The sequence below is a fragment of the Coturnix japonica genome, chromosome Z (assembly GCF_054131305.1).
Source record: "Coturnix japonica strain WE chromosome Z, WE-NBRP24, whole genome shotgun sequence".
Taxonomy (NCBI): domain Eukaryota; kingdom Metazoa; phylum Chordata; class Aves; order Galliformes; family Phasianidae; genus Coturnix; species Coturnix japonica.
This window is the reverse complement of record NC_140702.1, coordinates 21,028,984-21,046,680: the sequence shown is the minus strand read 5'-3', so window position 1 is coordinate 21,046,680 and position 17,697 is coordinate 21,028,984. Positions and strand designations below refer to the sequence as shown.

The following is a 17,697-nucleotide window of genomic DNA, read 5'->3' as shown; positions in this document are numbered from 1 at the left end:
TCACTAGCTGGGTGGACAGGGGGAGGGCGGTAGATGTAGCCTACCTTGATTTCAGTAAGGCTTTTGATACTGTCCCCCATGACATCCTTATAACAAAGCCGAGGAAGTATGGGATAGATGAGTGGACGGTGAAGTGGGTCGAGAATTGGCGGGCTGGCAGAGTGCAGGGGGTTGTCGTTGGCGGTGCGGAGTCTGGCTGGAGGCCTGTAACTAGCGGCGTCCCCCAGGGGTCTGTACTGGGTCCGGTCTCGTTCAACATCTTCATCGACGACCTTGATGAGGGGATAGTGACCACCCTCAGCAAGTTTGCTGATGACACGAAGTTGGGAGGACTGGCTGACTCGCCTGAAGGCTGTGCTGCCATTCAGTGAGACCTGGACAGGCTGGAGAGCTGGGCAGTAAGAAACCGGATGAGGTTTCACAAAAGCAAGTGTAGATTCTTGCACCTGGGTAGAAATAATTGCATGCAGCAGTACAGGCTGGGGGAAGACCTGCTGGAGAGGAGCTCTGCAGAGAGGGACCTGGGCGTCCTGGTGGACGACAGATTGATCATGAGCCAGTACTGTGCCCTTGTATCCAAAAAAGCCAATGGCATACTGGGGTGTATTAAAAAGAGCGTGTCCAGCAGGTCGAAGGAGGTGATCCTCCCCCTGTACTCTGCCCTGGTGAGGCCTCATCTGGAATACTGTGTCCAGTTCTGGGCTCCCCAGTACAAAAAAGACAGGGATCTCTTGGAAAGAGTCCAGCGGAGGGCCACAAAGATGGTGAAGGGCCTGGAGCATTTCCCCTATGAGGAGAGACTTAGGGAACTGGGTCTGTTTAGCCTTGAGAAAAGAATGCTGAGAGGGGACTTGATCCAGGTTTATAAATACCTGAGGTGTGGCACCATAGTGGTGAGGCTGGTCTCTTTTCAGTAGTGCGTGGGGATAGGACTAGGGGTAACGGGATTAAAGTACAGCATAGGAAGTTCCGCACGAATGTGCGTAAGAACTTCTTTACAGTGAGGATGACGGAGCACTGGAACAGGCTGCCCAGGGAGGTGGTGGAGTCTCCTTCTCTGGAGATATTCAAGACCCGCCTGGACGCCTACCTGTGCTACGTGGTGTAGGGAGCCTGCTTTGGCAGGGGGGTTGGACTCGATGGTCTCTAGAGGTCCCTTCCAACCCCTACAATTCTGTGATTCTGAGATTCTGTGATTCTGTTTATCTTGAGCCTTGTCTATGTTTTTCTGAGTTCCCAGGGTCTCCCTTAGGTTTGCCTGCAGTTAGATTAGTTTTCACCAATTCTTTTACTCCTTTAAGGGATCACGACAGACTAAATAGCACACATTATGGGCAACTCTTAATGAGTATTAGTGGATATTCCAGGATCTGAATCAGAAATTTAGTCTCTTGTTTATGTGAATCTTTATTCAGTGTAGTTTTAAAATTTTCTTAAGTAGCGTTAATTGGAGTAAATAATTCTGATCTTAATCAGCAAGTTCCTGAGATGCATATTGCTGACAAGAATTGTATGGTGGTCTTACATAAAATCTGAAAACCAAAATTTCTTCCCTCCTAATGGCTGTTAAATGATTTTTGGAATCAAGAAATAGTGTGATTAACAGGAACCTATGTCACTTTCTGGATTACTTCCTTTATTATGCTATAACAGAACGGTGGCACATGTGAAGGACTGTATAGAGAAGGAAGAAATGTTCGTAACTTTGGCTTACAGATCAACACTTTTTACTTCTCTCTCCCGTCAAAAGCATGGGAACGTTTAATGGCTTTGGCCTAGCTGGCGGTTTTCAGTTGCTTTGTATTTGCTTAGTTGCTACAGAATTTTTGATGAATGGGAGGAAAGTCAGCTGCAATGACATGGGTTTACCCTGCCTTCAGTCAGATTAATGTATTTGTGTTACTTCTTTTCCTTGCCGATATCAGTGCCAGCTCTGCAGAAAAGGGGGTCCTGGCCATGCCTTCACCATGAACCCAAGTTACAAAGCCCACAAATAATGTCTAATGAACATAGTCAAGCTTAAAGCTGGCTTCTGCAATTGTTAGTCTAAGGCGGCCATCCACCAGTGTCCCAAAGCTGATGCATTAGTTTCACCAAAAGAAGGGCACATATACCACTAGTTTTGTTTGTTTTTTAATTTTTATTAATTTTTATAATTTTTATAAAATTTTATAATTTTTATAATTTTTATAAATTTTTATTAATTTTAAAATCAAATTTAATTAAATTTCTATTAAAACATACACATCGAAGAAATATCGATGTATATGTTTTAATAATATGCATTTTCTGATCTACGTTAACTATATTTAACTAATTAACTATATTTAACTAATTAACTACATTTTCAGTGTGGACAAAGATGATTCTTCTTCACTCCGTGTGGTCCCGGCATCTAAAAGGCATACGTAGAAATGCCGGTGGCTGCCAGGATATGGGTCTAGCTGTCTCTGTCTCCTGGCTGCTCGGGTAGATGTCTTTATGGTCTTGCTGTACTCCAAATGCTGCCTTAAGTAAGCAGCTTCTTTAGAAATCCATCAGATGTAGCCTGCTGTAGCGGCTGTTTCCCAAGAAGTCTCTGCTGCATCGCATCTCTGTGGCCTCCTCGTGCTTCTGCTATCAACAGCCCCTGCCTACTCAAAGGACAGAAATGTGTCCAAGTCCTCTTGCTGTATCCTGAGCCTGAGCTCAATCCAGAGGACTTTGCAAGAGGTGGTTGTCAGCCGGAGCTTGCAGAAGCAGACGGAGGGCCTCAACTCGCGCTGCACTGTTGACAGTTGAGGCATAGCTACCCAGGCTTCTCTCATCAGTTCCTGGAACCAGGTTGCAGTTTTCTCCATATCCTGGAGAGTTTGTATAGGAGGCTGAGCATCTTCTCTCTCCCCAGGTGGTCCTCAGGGTGGTGAAGGAAGGACAGTGTAGTCTCACACCAGCTGCTCCCTTGTGCATATTCAGTTCAGCACTCTGGCTACCGCACTGTTGGTTTGTTGTGGAGAAAACATTTGGGAGCAATTCCGACTGCCTGCTGAGTGGTGTCTTCTCCATGTCCAGAGTGCTCGTCTGAAGGACAAGTGGGCGTCTCTCGTTTCTAATAGAACAGCAGGCCTGTGAGCCGATCTTGCAGCTCCCCCAACTCCTGCAGTGCCTGCTCATAACTGTCTGGATCTTGCACCAGGTGCTGGAGGAGGTTGAGTGGTTGGGACGCTCGGAATTCCTGCGGCAAGATAATCTCCGCAGGCACGTCCTCATTTCCTATGAGGAAATGGTTCAGGCGTTTTTCCTCCACACAGCAGCGCAGGTAGCGCAAGATGTCATCCATCCGCTGAAGGAAATAGCTCACATGCCAGCCTTCCAGAGGGATGGCAGTCAGGAGGTGCATGAGCACTGTCCTCAGTTGGTAGGGAGAAAAAGTCTGGCCCGCCAGGATGTGGGCACCCACTTGCACGTATTTGAGTTTGTTGAAAGTGTTCCCCTGGTCACGGGTGGCTATGTGCTGGAAAAACTTTTCCTCAGCCACCGCACAACTCTGTGGCCAGATTGTGCTGGGGGTAATAGCAGCCTCTGTCTCCTGGCTGCTCAGAAAGATGTCCGTATTTTCTTGCTGGACGCCAAACACAATCTCAACAACGAAGGCTGTTTTGTGGATGTCTGTAAGATGAATCCTGCAGGAGCGCCTGGAGAACGCCACATTCATACTGCATGTCGCTGCCTCAGGCATGTATTTCCAGGCATTTGTGATCAGCACCCGGAACCATCGGGCAGTCTTCTCCGCGTCTAGGTAGGCGTCCTTGCAGAAGTCACGTAGCATGCTGGGGTGCTGCCTTTCCAGCTTTTCCTTGGAGGTGTGGAGGAAGCACCGCATACCCATCTCCTGCTCCCTCCCGCACGTGCATTCCAGATCTACACGGATGCGGGAGTTCCTTGCTGGCAGCTCCCCTGTGGCACCCAGATCGAGGTGGAAAACGTGCCCACGGGGGGCCGACAGGGGCACAAGCAGGCAGAAGATGAGTTCATTCTCAGGGGGACACCAGCCTTCATAGGCACTGCCCACCCCGATGGGGAGCTCTGGCACCGGAAAGAAAGTATCTGACACGAGATACTGGCATAAGTTGATGAGGCGACCAAATAGGAGGAGTACCTGCTCACAGTTATCTCGATGAATTTGGTCTGGCCAGAGCGCATCAGCAAGGAGAAGATTACTCCCCTCCTCTTCCGCTTTCTCCTCCTGCTCCTGCTTACTGATGGAGCTCTCCTCATCACTGATGTCTTCACTTCTCTGGAACTTTTTATAGATCTTCCACATGAACCAGAGGAAAAGGAAGAGAATGCAAAGAACACTGCAGACCTTCCAGTAAGGCAACACAGAGAAGAGCAAGGCTTGAATATCCACCCTGCTCTTCTTCAGGTTGCTCTCTTCTAATTGTGGAACGGGAAGCGGAAGCTTTTCCATCCGCTTTTGCAGAAACACCTGACGCATGCGTTCAAGAAGGCTGCAAACCTTCCCGTAAGGCAACACAGAGGACAAGGCTCGAATGCCTATCCAGCTCTGCCCCAGGTTGTCTACGTGCTGCCACTGCAGTGTCATCTGCTCTTGCAGAAACACCTCACGCTCACGCATGCGTTCAAGCGTTTCCGCACCCAACTCATCACCAACGAAAGCCACTCTCTGCGCCAACAAGGCGAAGAAAAACGCCAAAGCCATGATCTGGAAGAGATGAGAGAGGGGAGGTCAGTGAGAGGGGCTGGGTGGGAGCTCGCGCACGGCTGGGGGAGCGGGTCCAGGAGCCACACACAGCCCCTGGGCTCAGGTAGGAGCGGGGCCGAGGGAGCGGGGAGGCCGCGGGGGCTGAGGCCAGCGCCGCTGCTGGCTGCCCAGAGAGCCGCTCACAGGCTCCCCTGAGCGCTCGCTGCCGGCACTGCAGGCTCCCAAACCCCTCGCGGGCCGCAGGTCGCGCCCGGCCCAGCACAGCCTTCCCCCTGCTGCTGCACTCACCGCTGGCCCAGGCCAAAGTGGAGCAGCGCTGCCCGCTGCTGGCCTCGATGCCAGCCCCGCATTGTGACGCGCTGTGCCGTCACAGACGCCCCATCCCCACCCTTCGGCCCCCCTCAGCTGCCCTGGGTCTCCATGGCCACTGTTCTGAGGCACGTGGCCGGACTGGGTTTCCTTTGTTTCCCTCGGGTTTTACTGCAGAGAAAGCAGTTGGCTTCATATATTGTACTACTCTAAGGGGCGATTACAGATTAAAGACGTCTTGTTCTTAACCTGATTTTTTTGGTTGCATTTGCTTCAATTTCTTCAGTTTTTGTTGATGCAATATTCTTTTTATTATTTTCTGCAGATGTAGCTCTTCTAAGCCTGTTCAGGTCCACTTTAAATCTCAGTCTTTGTCCACTCTTGACTTCTTGACTCGAGAGAGGGATCTCTGAGACGAGTGTGTTTCTGCCTGTCTGCAGTGCAGTAAATAAAGTGGACCTGTCCATCTTGAGCCTTGTCTATGTTTTTCTGAGTTCCCAGGGTCTCCCTTAGGTTTGCCTGCAGTTGGATTAGTTTTCACCAATTCTTTTACTCCTTTAAGGGATCACAACAGACTAAATAGCACACATTATGGGCAACTCTTAACGAGTATTAGTGGATATTCCAGGATCTGAATCAGAACTGCAGTCTCTTGTCTATGTGAATCTTTATTCAATGTAGTTTTAAAATTTTCTTAAGTAGCGTTGATTGGAGTAAATAATTCTGATCTTAATCAGCAAGTTCCTGAGACCGGGGAATGGGAGATTTCCCTTCAGTCAGGGAAGAGGTGGTCCGTGAGTGCCTAGGAAACATTCGGTCCATAAATCCACGGGACCTGATGGGGTGCATCCGCGGGTGCTGAGAGAGCTGGTGGAGGTCGTTGCTGAGCCGCTCTCTGTCAAAGACCTGTCAGAGGTCTTGGAGAACTGGGGAGGTGCCTGAAGACTGGGGGATGGCCAATGTCACTCCAGTCTTCAAAAAGGGCAAGAAGGAAGACCCGGGTAACTATAGGCCAGTCAGCCTCACCTCTGTCCCAGGGAAGGTGATGGAACAGCTTGTGCTGGATGCCATCTCCAGACAACTGGGTGATAAGGAGGTTATCAGGAGTACTCAGCATGGGTTCACCAAGGGGAGGTCGTGCTCGACCAGCCTGGTGGCCTTTTATGAAGATGTCACTAGCTGGGTGGACAGGGGGAGGGCGGTAGATGTAGCCTACCTTGATTTCAGTAAGGCTTTTGATACTGTCCCCCATGACATCCTTATAACAAAGCCGAGGAAGTATGGGATAGATGAGTGGACGGTGAAGTGGGTCGAGAATTGGCGGGCTGGCAGAGTGCAGAGGGTTGTCGTTGGCGGTGCGGAGTCTGGCTGGAGGCCTGTAACTAGCGGCGTCCCCCAGGGGTCTGTACTGGGTCCGGTCTCGTTCAATATCTTCATCGACGACCTTGATGAGGGGATAGTGACCACCCTCAGCAAGTTTGCTGATGACACAAGTTGGGAGGATTGGCTGACTCACCTGTAGGCTGTGCTGCCATTCAGCGAGACCTGGACAGGCTGGAGAGCTGGGCAGTAAGAAACTGGATGAGGTTTCACAAAAGCAAATGTAGAGTCTTGCACCTGGGTAGAAATAATTGCATGCAGCAGTACAGGCTGGGGGAAGACCTGCTGGAGAGGAGCTCTGCAGAGAGGGACCTGGGTGTCCTGGTGGACGACGGATTGACCATGAGCCAGCACTGTGCCCTTGTATCCAAAAAAGCCAATGGCATACTGGGGTGTATTAAAAAGAGCGTGTCCAGCAGGTCGAAGGAGGTGATCCTCCCCCTGTACTCTGCCCTGGTGAGGCCTCATCTGGAATACTGTGTCCAGTTCTGGGCTCCCCAGTACAAAAAAGACAGGGATCTCTTGGAAAGAGTCCAGCGGAGGGCCACTAAGATGGTGAAGGGCCTGGAGCATCTCCCCTGTGAGGGGAGACTTAGGGAACTGGGTCTGTTTAGCCTTGAGAAAAGAATGCTGAGAGGGGACTTGATCCAGGTTTATAAATACCTGAGGTGTGGCAGCCATAGTGGTGAGTCTGGTCTCTTTTCTGTAGTGCGTGGGGATAGGACTAGGGGTAATGGGATTAAAGTACAGCATAGGAAGTTCCGCATGAATGTGCGGAAGAACTTCTTTCCATGTGAGTGTGACAGGGCACTGGAACAGGCTGCCCAGGGAGGTGGTGGAGTCTCCTTCTCTGGAGATATTTAAGACCCACCTGGACGCCTTCCTGTGCAACGTGGTGTAGGGAGCCTGCTTTGGCAGGGGGGTTGAACTCAATGATCTCTGGAGGTCACTTCCAACCCCTACATTTCTGTGTTTCTGTGTGTGTGTTTTTACTGTCGGCTACTGAGTTGTTTTCTTCAGCTGCCTCCCAAGTGGTTGGGAGCAGTCAGGAAATGGTAATGGACATCAGTTACAGCAAGAGAAATGACAGCAGGCTATGAGAGAGGTTGTGGATATTTTAAAGTCAGCTCGACAAGAGCCTGAGGAGCTTGACCTCACTTCACAGTATACTGTGCCTAGAGCAGAAGGTAGTTCTAAGTGATATCTGCAGGTTCCTTTCAACCTAAATTGGTTTTGTGATCTTAGAAAGTGACTTTTTCTCCCCAGTCTTCTGGAACTGTTCAGTTCTTTCCCACTCATCACTCAGCACTGTCATGCTCCCTTTAGAGATTGTTTTTTCCAGTTAGTGTTGCTTGTACAATGTAAAACCTCAGCATGTATTTGCTATACAGCCCTTTCCATCAGCTGTGTTATCCATCATCCCTGTTTTAAGGGATGCTGTCAGTTCAGAGAGTGCTCTGACACTGTTTAATTCACCTCTGCTGAAATCAGATCTGTGTCTGTAGCTGAATGCAGCAGACTGGGGTGGTGGTCGTCTCCTTTGGAGATTATGGTTCCAACTCTTGGACCAGCAGCCTGCCTCAAAGGGACAAAGTCACGTTCCTGAATCATACTTATGTGTGTTTTTGTTCTCAGTGCACTGAGAGGGAAAGAGGCAACAAGTCTAGAGCATTGCTTTGGATTTATTATGGGGAAAGTTTGCCAGAACCATATTTCAGTTTAGTTTCAAAAAGTCCCATCATCCTTGTGGTTCAAGTAGATATCCATTACTGCCATTTTTCGGATATATCAGGAACCATGATCATGGAACCAGAAATATGCAATCAGTTAAAAAGCATATATACACAGAAGATTAATCAGAAGGAAGCTTAACTCCTAATGTATTTTGACAGCTGATTATTTCTTAATATCTCATTCCTCCTGAACAGTGTCAGTCTGATGTCCCGTATCACCTCTATCGCACCCTTTACTCCTGGCATATTTTCAGCTGACTTTTGTGCTTGCTAATCTCAGTAAATTTAGGGATTAGAAAACTGAACAGGAAATTTTCTGTTTGCCTCACATTTTTTCTTTAATTTAAATGTACCACTGTTAGGTCTCCAGTATGCATGCTTGCATGGTTGAAAACCGTACGTAATTATGTTTCTGTAGTCCTCAGAATGGACTCTGTTTTACTTCAGGAACATCTCTGATTTTCAGTAACTTGAACCTAACTAACTTAACCTTCATCTAAGTAAATCTGGTTTAAATGAGAATACTCAGGGGTTGAGAAGCTTAGACATTTGTCTGAATGTATCAGCAGGGAGGTGAACAGACTCAGCTGCAGACGGAGTGATTTGACTTCAGACCTTGTGCTCAAGGCAATTTCCAGTTAATCTAAACTCAAGCTGTGGTGACCTTTAATGCTTTTTTCTCTGGGACTGCTAGATTCAGGTTAATCTTTGCTCTTTGAGACAGCTTATGTGTGTGAACCTGATAATAAAGAAGGACTTCTGTTTTCACTGATTAGAATGTGGAAGAAGCTGAATGTTTTCTGATTAGAGAAAAATCCCAGTGACTGCACAATCAGGCACATTAAGCTGCAAGTACATAGATAATACACATTACTACATCTTCACAGGACTACATGTATAAGACATTCATCAGTTAAAAATAATGATGTTTGCAACATTATATCCATAGGATATTGATAGATGGGAAGCAGATGCTCTTTTCTGCATGACAGGACTTCCTTTGAATCCCACACACTGCAATCTGATCAAGCTTCTCTGCAAGGAAGTGTAGCACCAGGATTTAGAAGATTTTTAATTAGAAACTATAAGACATGCAACTTCAGTAAACTAAGGAGTTTGCTTAAAATTTATTCCAGCTGTTGGGAGATTAAAGTCCTCTGATTACAAGATTGTCCTTTAATTCCACATTTGAAAATGCGGTTTACTAGAGTACTAGAGTGATGTGCTTAAAATGATCATCAGGAATGTTGCCTGCTGCATGCTTGTGCACAAAAAGCAGTGGAAGCCCCTGTCAGGTTATCCATGCTACTTTCTTCTGAGAGTAATACAGATTTTTCACATGATGCATGCTGATAATCTGGGCCACTTGTCTCTATACGATGGCCAGTTATTTAGTGGTGGTGTTGTACTTCCACACCTATCTAGCAACTTGCTCTTTGTGGGTGAAAGTAGATGTTAGTGGAAGGAAGGAACCAATATTACCATGTATGTTATGATCTGCAAATATTGTAGTTAGTGGAAAAAGAAATTATTTGGGGTTTTTGAGGATAAAGACTAGTCTTTCAGTGTGATAAAACCTCTTTTGAAGAGATTATTCCGTATACTTGAAGGTACTCTTTGCAGGCAAGACAGAGACATTTGTACAAAGGAAGAAGAAGTTTGGGGATGCAAGAAGGGTGTAGTTTATGGCCAGTACTGTCTGCTTTGTTTGAGAAAGAGTAGACAAGATAACTCCTTAAAATAAGTATGCTTCTGTGAATTACTTGTATCTACACATTGTTATTGGATTTTTCCTGGGACTGTCAAGAAGGCTTTTTTGCTATTAGAGCAAGCTCTAAGAACAGGCAAATAAAGAACTGCCTTCAGCTACACACTGCTAGTTTGGAGAAGACAGACAAAATGGTTTTAAATATACAATGTCATTTTGGCCATGCTAGCATCTCAGAAGTCCTCAGGGGCTGCTGACAGGGGCATCATAAATGACTGAAGGAATAAACAGTGTGCTCGCCAGATCAAGGAAAATTTTATGTGAGCTGGAGCAAATATCTTCTTAAATATGGCTATGGCAAGGCTTGATCCTCAGATCTAATATATTCTGTTTTACAGTAAATGTGTCATATTGATAAAAGACCGGTGAAATACTTAAGGGTAACGTACATCAGATCTTCCTGCAAGGAAGCTCCAAAGATGTCACCATGTGCTGTGTTGATGTCAGGATAATCTGAAGTTACCTTCAAAAATTTTAAGCCCTATCCAGAATGAGAGACGAGCTGATCTCTTGCCATATTATGATCATGATATCTTCTGGTGACAGGGCTGGAGGACTGCAAGATGTTTCCAAACCAGAAGTCTGCCTAGATAAATATGTGTATATACTGTTGACATGTGCCAAGGCTACATATATCAGGTTGTTTTCACTCAGTGTCCTGTTTTCAATTTGTTGTTTGTTCTACCATTCTAGCCATCATTTGTTGAGTTCCACATTTTGTTATAACCATTTTCTGTTTTATCTTGTATCATTTGTAAAATTAATTTATATAACTGAAGAAAAAGCATTCCAGTTTGATTTTAATTTTCTGCTTACAATTTGAAATATTTGTAGAATCACAGAATAGTTTGGGTTGGAAGGGACTTTCAAGACCATCTAGTTCCAACTACTTGCTATAAGCAGGGACACTCCCCAGTGGATCAGGTTGCACAAAGTGTCATCCAGTCTGGCCTTGAATGTCTCCAGGGAGGGGGCATCCACAGCCTCTACGGGCAACCTGTTCCAGTGTATAATTTCTCCCAGGAAATAATTTCTTCTTAATATATAGTCTAAATCTATGCTCTTCCAGTTTAAAGCCATTTCCTCTTATTCTGTCACTACCTACCCATATAAAAAGTCCCCCCCCAGCTTCATGCTTGTTTTGATGAAACCCAGGATATGGTTGGCTTTCTGGGCTTCAAGAGCACATTGTTGGCCTATATTGGGTCTTCCATCAACCAGCACCTCCAAATCCTTCTCCTCAGGGTTGCTCTTAATCCATTTTTCCACCCAGCCTACATTTGTGCTGGGGATTGTTCCAGCCCTAGTGCAGAACTTTGCACTTGGCCTTGTTGAACTTCAGGAGGTTGGCACAGGTCTACCTCTCAAGCCTGTCAGTGTTCTGATGGATGGTGTCCCTTCCCTTTATCTTGTCAACTGCACTACTCATCTTGGTGTTTTAGAATCATAGAATCATACAATTAGGTTAGAAAAGACCTTAAAGACCATCGAGTCCAACCATCCTAACCATAGTACCCTAACTCTAACAACCCTCTTCTAAAATATGTCCCTTAGCACCACATCCAAATGGTTTTTAAACACATCCAAGAATGGTGACCCAGCCACCTCCCTGGGGTGCCTACTCCAGTGCTTAACAACCCTTTCTGTAAAGAAGTGTTTTCTGATATCTAACTTAAACCTCCCTTGGCACAACTAGAGGCCATTCCCTCATGTCACCTATCACCAGTGAGAAGAGACCAACCCCACTCTCACTGTAAGCGCCTTTTAGATATTTGAAGAGTGCAATCAGGTCTTCCCTCAGCCTTTTTTTTTTTTTTCTGAGACTAAACAGCCCTCAGTTCCTTCATAGGGCATATTCCCCAAGCCCTTTACCAGTCTTGTTACCCTTCTTTGGACCTGCTTCAGCACCTCAGTGTCCTTTCTGTACTGAGGTGCCCCAAACTGAACACAGCACTTGAGGTGAGGCCAACTGCCAACTGGATTTAACTCCACTGACCACAACTCTTTGGGCCCAGCCATCCAGCCAGTGCTCCACTCAGCAGATCATATGCCCACCCAAACCACGGGGCAGCCATCTTCTCCATGAGGCTGTTATGGTGGACAGTGTCAAAGACCTTACTGAAGACCAGGAAGACCATGTCAACAGCCTTACCCTCATCCACTAAGTGGGTCACCTTGTCATAGAATGAAATCAGGTTTGTCAGACAGGATCTGCCATTCGTAAACCCATACTGGCTAGGCCTGATCCCCTGGTTGACCTTTAACTGGTCCATGATGGCTCCCAAGATTACTTGTTCCATAACATTCCTGGGCACTGAGGTCTGTAGCTACCAGGATCATCTTTCTGGCCCTTTTTGAAGATGGGTATCACATTTGCCAATCTCTAGTCCACTAGGACATCCCCAGTTAGCCAGGACTGTTAAAGGATGATAGAGAGTGGCTGCAAACTTGCTGAGGGTGCACTTGATCCCACTGTCCATATTGCCTACAAAGATGTTAAATAACATTGGTCCCAGCCCCAATCCCTGAGGAATGCCACTTGTCACCAGTTTCCGATTGGACACTGAGCAACTGACAGCAACTCTGAGCACAACCATCCAGCCAATTCTGTATCTTGAAAGTGGTCCATCTGTCAAATCACTTCTTCTCTAATTTGGCAACAAGGATGTCATGCAGGTCAGTGTAAAACACTTTGCAAGTCCAGGTGGATGACATCAGTTGCTCTTCTTTTATCCACTGATGCTGTAACTCCAGTGTATTTTTTGTATTCTATTTTTTTAAAGTGCCATATAGTACCAAGAATGCCACTTGCAAAAGAGTGTTATTACATCTGTTATATTATTGGAACGGATAAATTACTTTGTATATGTATCAATAATTCAACAGAGGGTTTAGGTTCAGGTAAGTATTAAAAAGTCAAAAGGCTTTATTTATTTATTTATCTATCTATTTATTTATTTATTTATTTGTTTGTTTGTTTGTTTATAACAGGAACACTTAAAATTATTGACCAAACCATGTGTTGATACCATACTGTGATTTAGAAGTGGCTAGAAGTGGTCATGTCAGTATCTAAAGGAGATAAAGCATGAAGCTGATAGACTCTTTAGCTAGATCTGTGGTGATAGGACAAAGAGAAATGTTTTCAAATTAAAGAGGGTAGATATAGGTTGTACAGGGGGAAAATCTTTTACAGTGAGAGTGCTGAGGCACTGGAACAGTTTGCCCAGGGATGTGGAAATGTACCTGGAAGAACACTGAGCAACCTGATGTAGCTGTGAATGTCCCTGTTCATTGCAGGAGAGATGGACTAGACAATCTTCAAAGATCCCTTCCAACTTGAAGGGTTCTGTGATTCTACAGAAAACTTCTCAAGTCATAAATCAACATGCTGGATTATATCAGATGGGATATGATGCAAATTCATTAAAACATTTTTTTAATTTCAGTGAAGTAATGCTGACTTGTGCACTTTTGTCTAGCAGAATTAGTTTCTCAACCTTCACAGGTTTTTATGAAGTGTAAGGTTGGTGGATGTTACTGAAGAAATATGGAAAACCATGATACAGTTTTGTTTGAAATTATATAACAGGCAGAAACTTTGGGACTTTAGTTAAAGGATACCTGAGTAAATGAAATAGAACAAAGTAATATAACATGGCTAGTGGGAGTAATTAGTAAGGTAAAAAAGGAAGAGGATCAGATAGACTGTACGTCATTGTGGCTTATTTGCCACATCTCAATTTAAAACTCTTAGTTTCTGGCCTGTGTTGCCTCCATTGGAAGAAGACCTGTTGCTCTAGTGCACAAAAGCCATTAGACTTGAAGTCTAATATTATTCATTGTTAGTCTGTATGCTTTTGTTGCTGTTCCAATGACTGTAATTTAATAGACTGTAATTTAATATCTCTTCTTCCTCCCTGAGGTTTACCTGCTGGTGTATTTTTAGAGATCAGTTATATTCCCTCTGAATGCCAAGCAAGCATTCCACATATTCTCTATAACACCATCTGCCTATTTCCCTGGTCACCCCAGCAATCCAGCTCTGTATCTGTTCCTACTTTAGCTTGTCTTTCAGTACAGATGGGAGGACTGCGCAGACTGTTGCAGACAGTGCTTCATCCCTGGTTAATAAAATAGTATTAGTGGCTTACCTGCCTCCTGGATACCTAGTCTGATATGCCAGGGGAGTACATTTGCCTTTTTTACATGGTATGGTGTGTTGGTGTGTCTGAAGTGCTAATCAGTGCTGCAGACATTTGCACTTGGGTGACTCTGATCCTGTGTTTGCCTTGCTCCAGTCTTGCTACAGCACTCGGATGTTATGTCTTTAAAAAAGCCATTGGTGTGGAATTTGCAACTTCATGTGGAAATTCTTCTGGTATTCTCAAGCAGAGTTGTTTCTTCTCTTCTGTTTGACGTTATGTATGAGGACTGAAGAGTAAATGTGGTTCACAGAAACGAAGGGTAAAGATAGTTTACAGAAGCAAATATGCAGAGGCTGCTAAAAGAATGGGGATGGAAACAAACTGGTACAAGGACAGTGTGGGGGTTGGAGGACATAAAGATAAGTGTTTTAAGAACAGCTCGAGGGCATTTAGTGTGTGATAAGATGTCCACAAGGCAAGTTGGAACTAGTTTGGGGGCTACTCATCCCACAGAGTCAGAAGTTTATAGTGAGACAACAAGCCTTCAACCCACGACCATCAGTGACCCCCACTGCTCATGGTGCATGAGGGGGAGGGATATGTATGATATGGGGTTCTCAGAAATGTAATGAATATGTATACAAATTCTGGGAAAATCACTGATCATGTATTAGTTTTGCCTATATCTGTACCAAGCTTTTGCCCTATGGTGTGCAAGTTAGGAGGAGTGATCCCTCTTGGACCTGGCATATATGAACTGCTGAAATACACATACCTGCTTTATATCTCTCGGGCTATAGAGTTTGATTTCTGCACGTCAGGACTTCCACCTCCACTGGCTGTTGGTATTAGGGACGTGGTGAAACCTAAGTATAACACCAGTCTCAGTGGGGGGATGTTTGGGATGATATATAAGCACTAGAGAGCTATAAGCTGAAACTGAGTGCTGGCAAAGTATAACACCACATGCTGCATTAGGGGAGGATTATTCATATATGTTCAGATAAGTGGATTACATGAAGAGCTGCAGAGGCAGCGAATTCAAAGGAGGTTGCTCAAGTAGTTATCTGGGAATGTAGTTCAGATCTTAGTGAAGTGGGGGGATTTTCAGAGGCCTGGGACTGGCTGTGGCTGTCCTGATGAAAGCAGGCGCTAAGGTAGGGCTGTAAGGGATTTGTAAGTAGTGGTGTGATAAGGCTGAGAATTTGTATAGAGAAAACTGGGAGTTTTAAACTAAAGATACTAGCCAGTACAGAACTCCCACCCCTAACCAAAGGTGAGGGCTTGTAAGGAAAGCATTCAGATCTGCTTGTGTGAATCATCTCTCCATAAAGAAATAAAGGAGAAGCAGAGGTTAATAAGACATTGGAAACTGTCAGCAATAATTTGAAATCAAAATAAAGGGACTATGCCAATATTGATTAAAGCAGAGATGTATTAGATTTGGCAGTAATAAGGCAGTAGCACTTTAACTAGAGGAAGCAAGCAAGAAAAAAAACCAAAAAACCAAAAAACCACTACAAAGCAACAGCAAAAGGGACTAGTCTTAGGGGGAAATTTTATGTGATGAGTTTAGGAATTAACTAGTTGGAACACTGTGTTAAATGGCTTTATCTCAGAGCACAAGGAAGATGGTAAAGAACGACACATGGGAAAAGACATTAGAAGGCAGCTGAAGACAGAGGCTACCACTTCTGAATCTAAGACATTTGGCTGAAACCTGACAACAAAATGGTGCTCAGATTATCCTTGAAAAACTTGCTCTGATCTCCTGTTTATAGTTCTCTGAGATTTTTTTTCCCTCATTCTTTTTTCGCTGATAAGGAAAATAGAAATCTTCAGTTCTCCTTTCTGAAGTGAACAGTAAATCATGCCTTTGACATCCTGTACAAAATGGCAATATGGGTGAGAGCACCCTCAGCACAGTATTGCATTATTGTGTGGACCTTTGGCACAACAAAGGAGGCCAGCCAGCTTTGATACATGTTCATAAAGACAATGACTTGCTTTGACCAAGAACCTCAACCAAGTACTTCATCAGGGACTGAGTTCTCTACAGCTTCCTGCTTTTCCCTCCCTTCAGGCCAGTTGTCTCCCCACACAGTGCGCTGCTGCAGTGGTGTCCTAATTTACTCAGTGGTAGCTTATTTATGTGCCCAGAATCAGATACTTCAGAAGAGCTGAGGTAATTTTTACAAGCAGAAGATCAGAGCTTAAATTTTTCTAAACCACCAGCAACTGCACCACTGACTTGAAAAGGTTTTGAAAAACCACCACTGCACCAATTGGTTGCACTGCTAATTTCAAAACTTGAGAGCTCTGCTTTAACAGAGAATTGGGAGAAATATAGATAGTTCAACATACAAACTCAGCACCAGATTTTTCAGTTTATTTCTGAATATCCTGAATACTTCAGCTTCTTTGAATCATAGGTGTGATTTGCTTTCTTGTTTTCATTTTCATTACTTGTGTAATTGATGACTGAAAAAATTTAGACAGCATTGTCTTTTTGTTTTCCTCCTCCCAACACTGGCAGTGCATCATAAATATTTCTCAACAGCAAGTACTAACCCTACAGTGCTGACACAAGTGTTGGCTTTGTTGTGTCTTCTGTTAGGGAAGAGAAAGGCTATTGTGATGTTTTTGAGCAAGCAAAACATTAGGATAATTTATCTGCAAAAGAAATCATTGCCTAATGAAAACTCAAATATGTAGATAAGCTTTTCTGTATGTACCATTTTCTTTTTTTCCTGAAAAAAGATAAAGCTTTTTTGTGGGATAAAAAGTTGTTACACTCTAAAAAAAAGAAAAAACAAAAACGTGGTCATGGATGAGCTGGGTGGGTGGTTTTCAATCCTGGCATCAGGCAGATTTTGTGATGAAAAAAACAAGATGTCTGTGTTTGTGGCTTTGTTTGGGATGGCAACTATTGACAAACAAAAGAGAAAAACAAAGTGTTCAGATTATGATTTTTGGCTTTTTTGAAACCAGACTATTGTAAATGTGAAGATGTAGAATTTTTTTTAAGACATTTTGCCTTAGACTATCCATATCTGCAATACAATAAACACATGAGCTGCAGAACATAGCAGACAACGTAAAGACATGGTACATTTTTTGCATAACAGCACTTTACAAACTAAGTCTGAAGTCAACACCCATCCTACAATTAACTGAAATACTCTATATACATTTTTTCATTTTGGACAGTTCAGAGGAGAATCCAAAGTAGTCTCTGGCAAGTTCCTGCATGAAAATTTTACCTCACATTGTGGCAACTGCACTTCAGATCAGCAGCAACTTGAGTACATGTATTGCCTTTGTGCAGTGACAGCAGATTCATAGTTAAACAGCTCAGCACATCACCAGTGCTGGATGTCTTCAGAGTTAGAAGGTCACGCCTCTGAATGAAAGCATGCTATTTGCTGCTTTCAGACGCTTGGAAATTGCAGGTTCACTGCTGAGCAGAAGCAGTTTCACTAGTCACACACCACTGTCATCTGTAATGTCATATACACTTACATACAGATATGCTTATTATTTTCTAATAACCATTGCCTATTTTGAAATAGTAATTTGACATTTATTGGAATTATTATTATTATTATTATTTTTTTCTCAGACCAAGATCTCTGTCCCATATTCACAAAAACT

At 44.3% G+C, this 17,697-nt stretch overlaps 1 protein-coding gene across 1 annotated transcript; it reads right to left on the bottom strand.

Moving 5' to 3' along the window:
* Nucleotides 1-2,544: 2,544 nt before the first annotated feature.
* On the bottom strand, nucleotides 2,545-12,168 carry LOC146753802 (inositol 1,4,5-trisphosphate receptor-interacting protein-like 1). Its single transcript, XM_085530026.1, has 2 exons — nucleotides 12,070-12,168; nucleotides 2,545-4,231 (listed from the first exon to the last, which is right to left on the bottom strand). The coding sequence occupies exons 1-2, from the start codon at nucleotides 12,166-12,168 to the stop codon at nucleotides 3,089-3,091; spliced, it is 1,242 nt and encodes a 413-aa protein (XP_085386152.1). The 3' UTR covers nucleotides 2,545-3,088.
* Nucleotides 12,169-17,697: the final 5,529 nt, after the last annotated feature.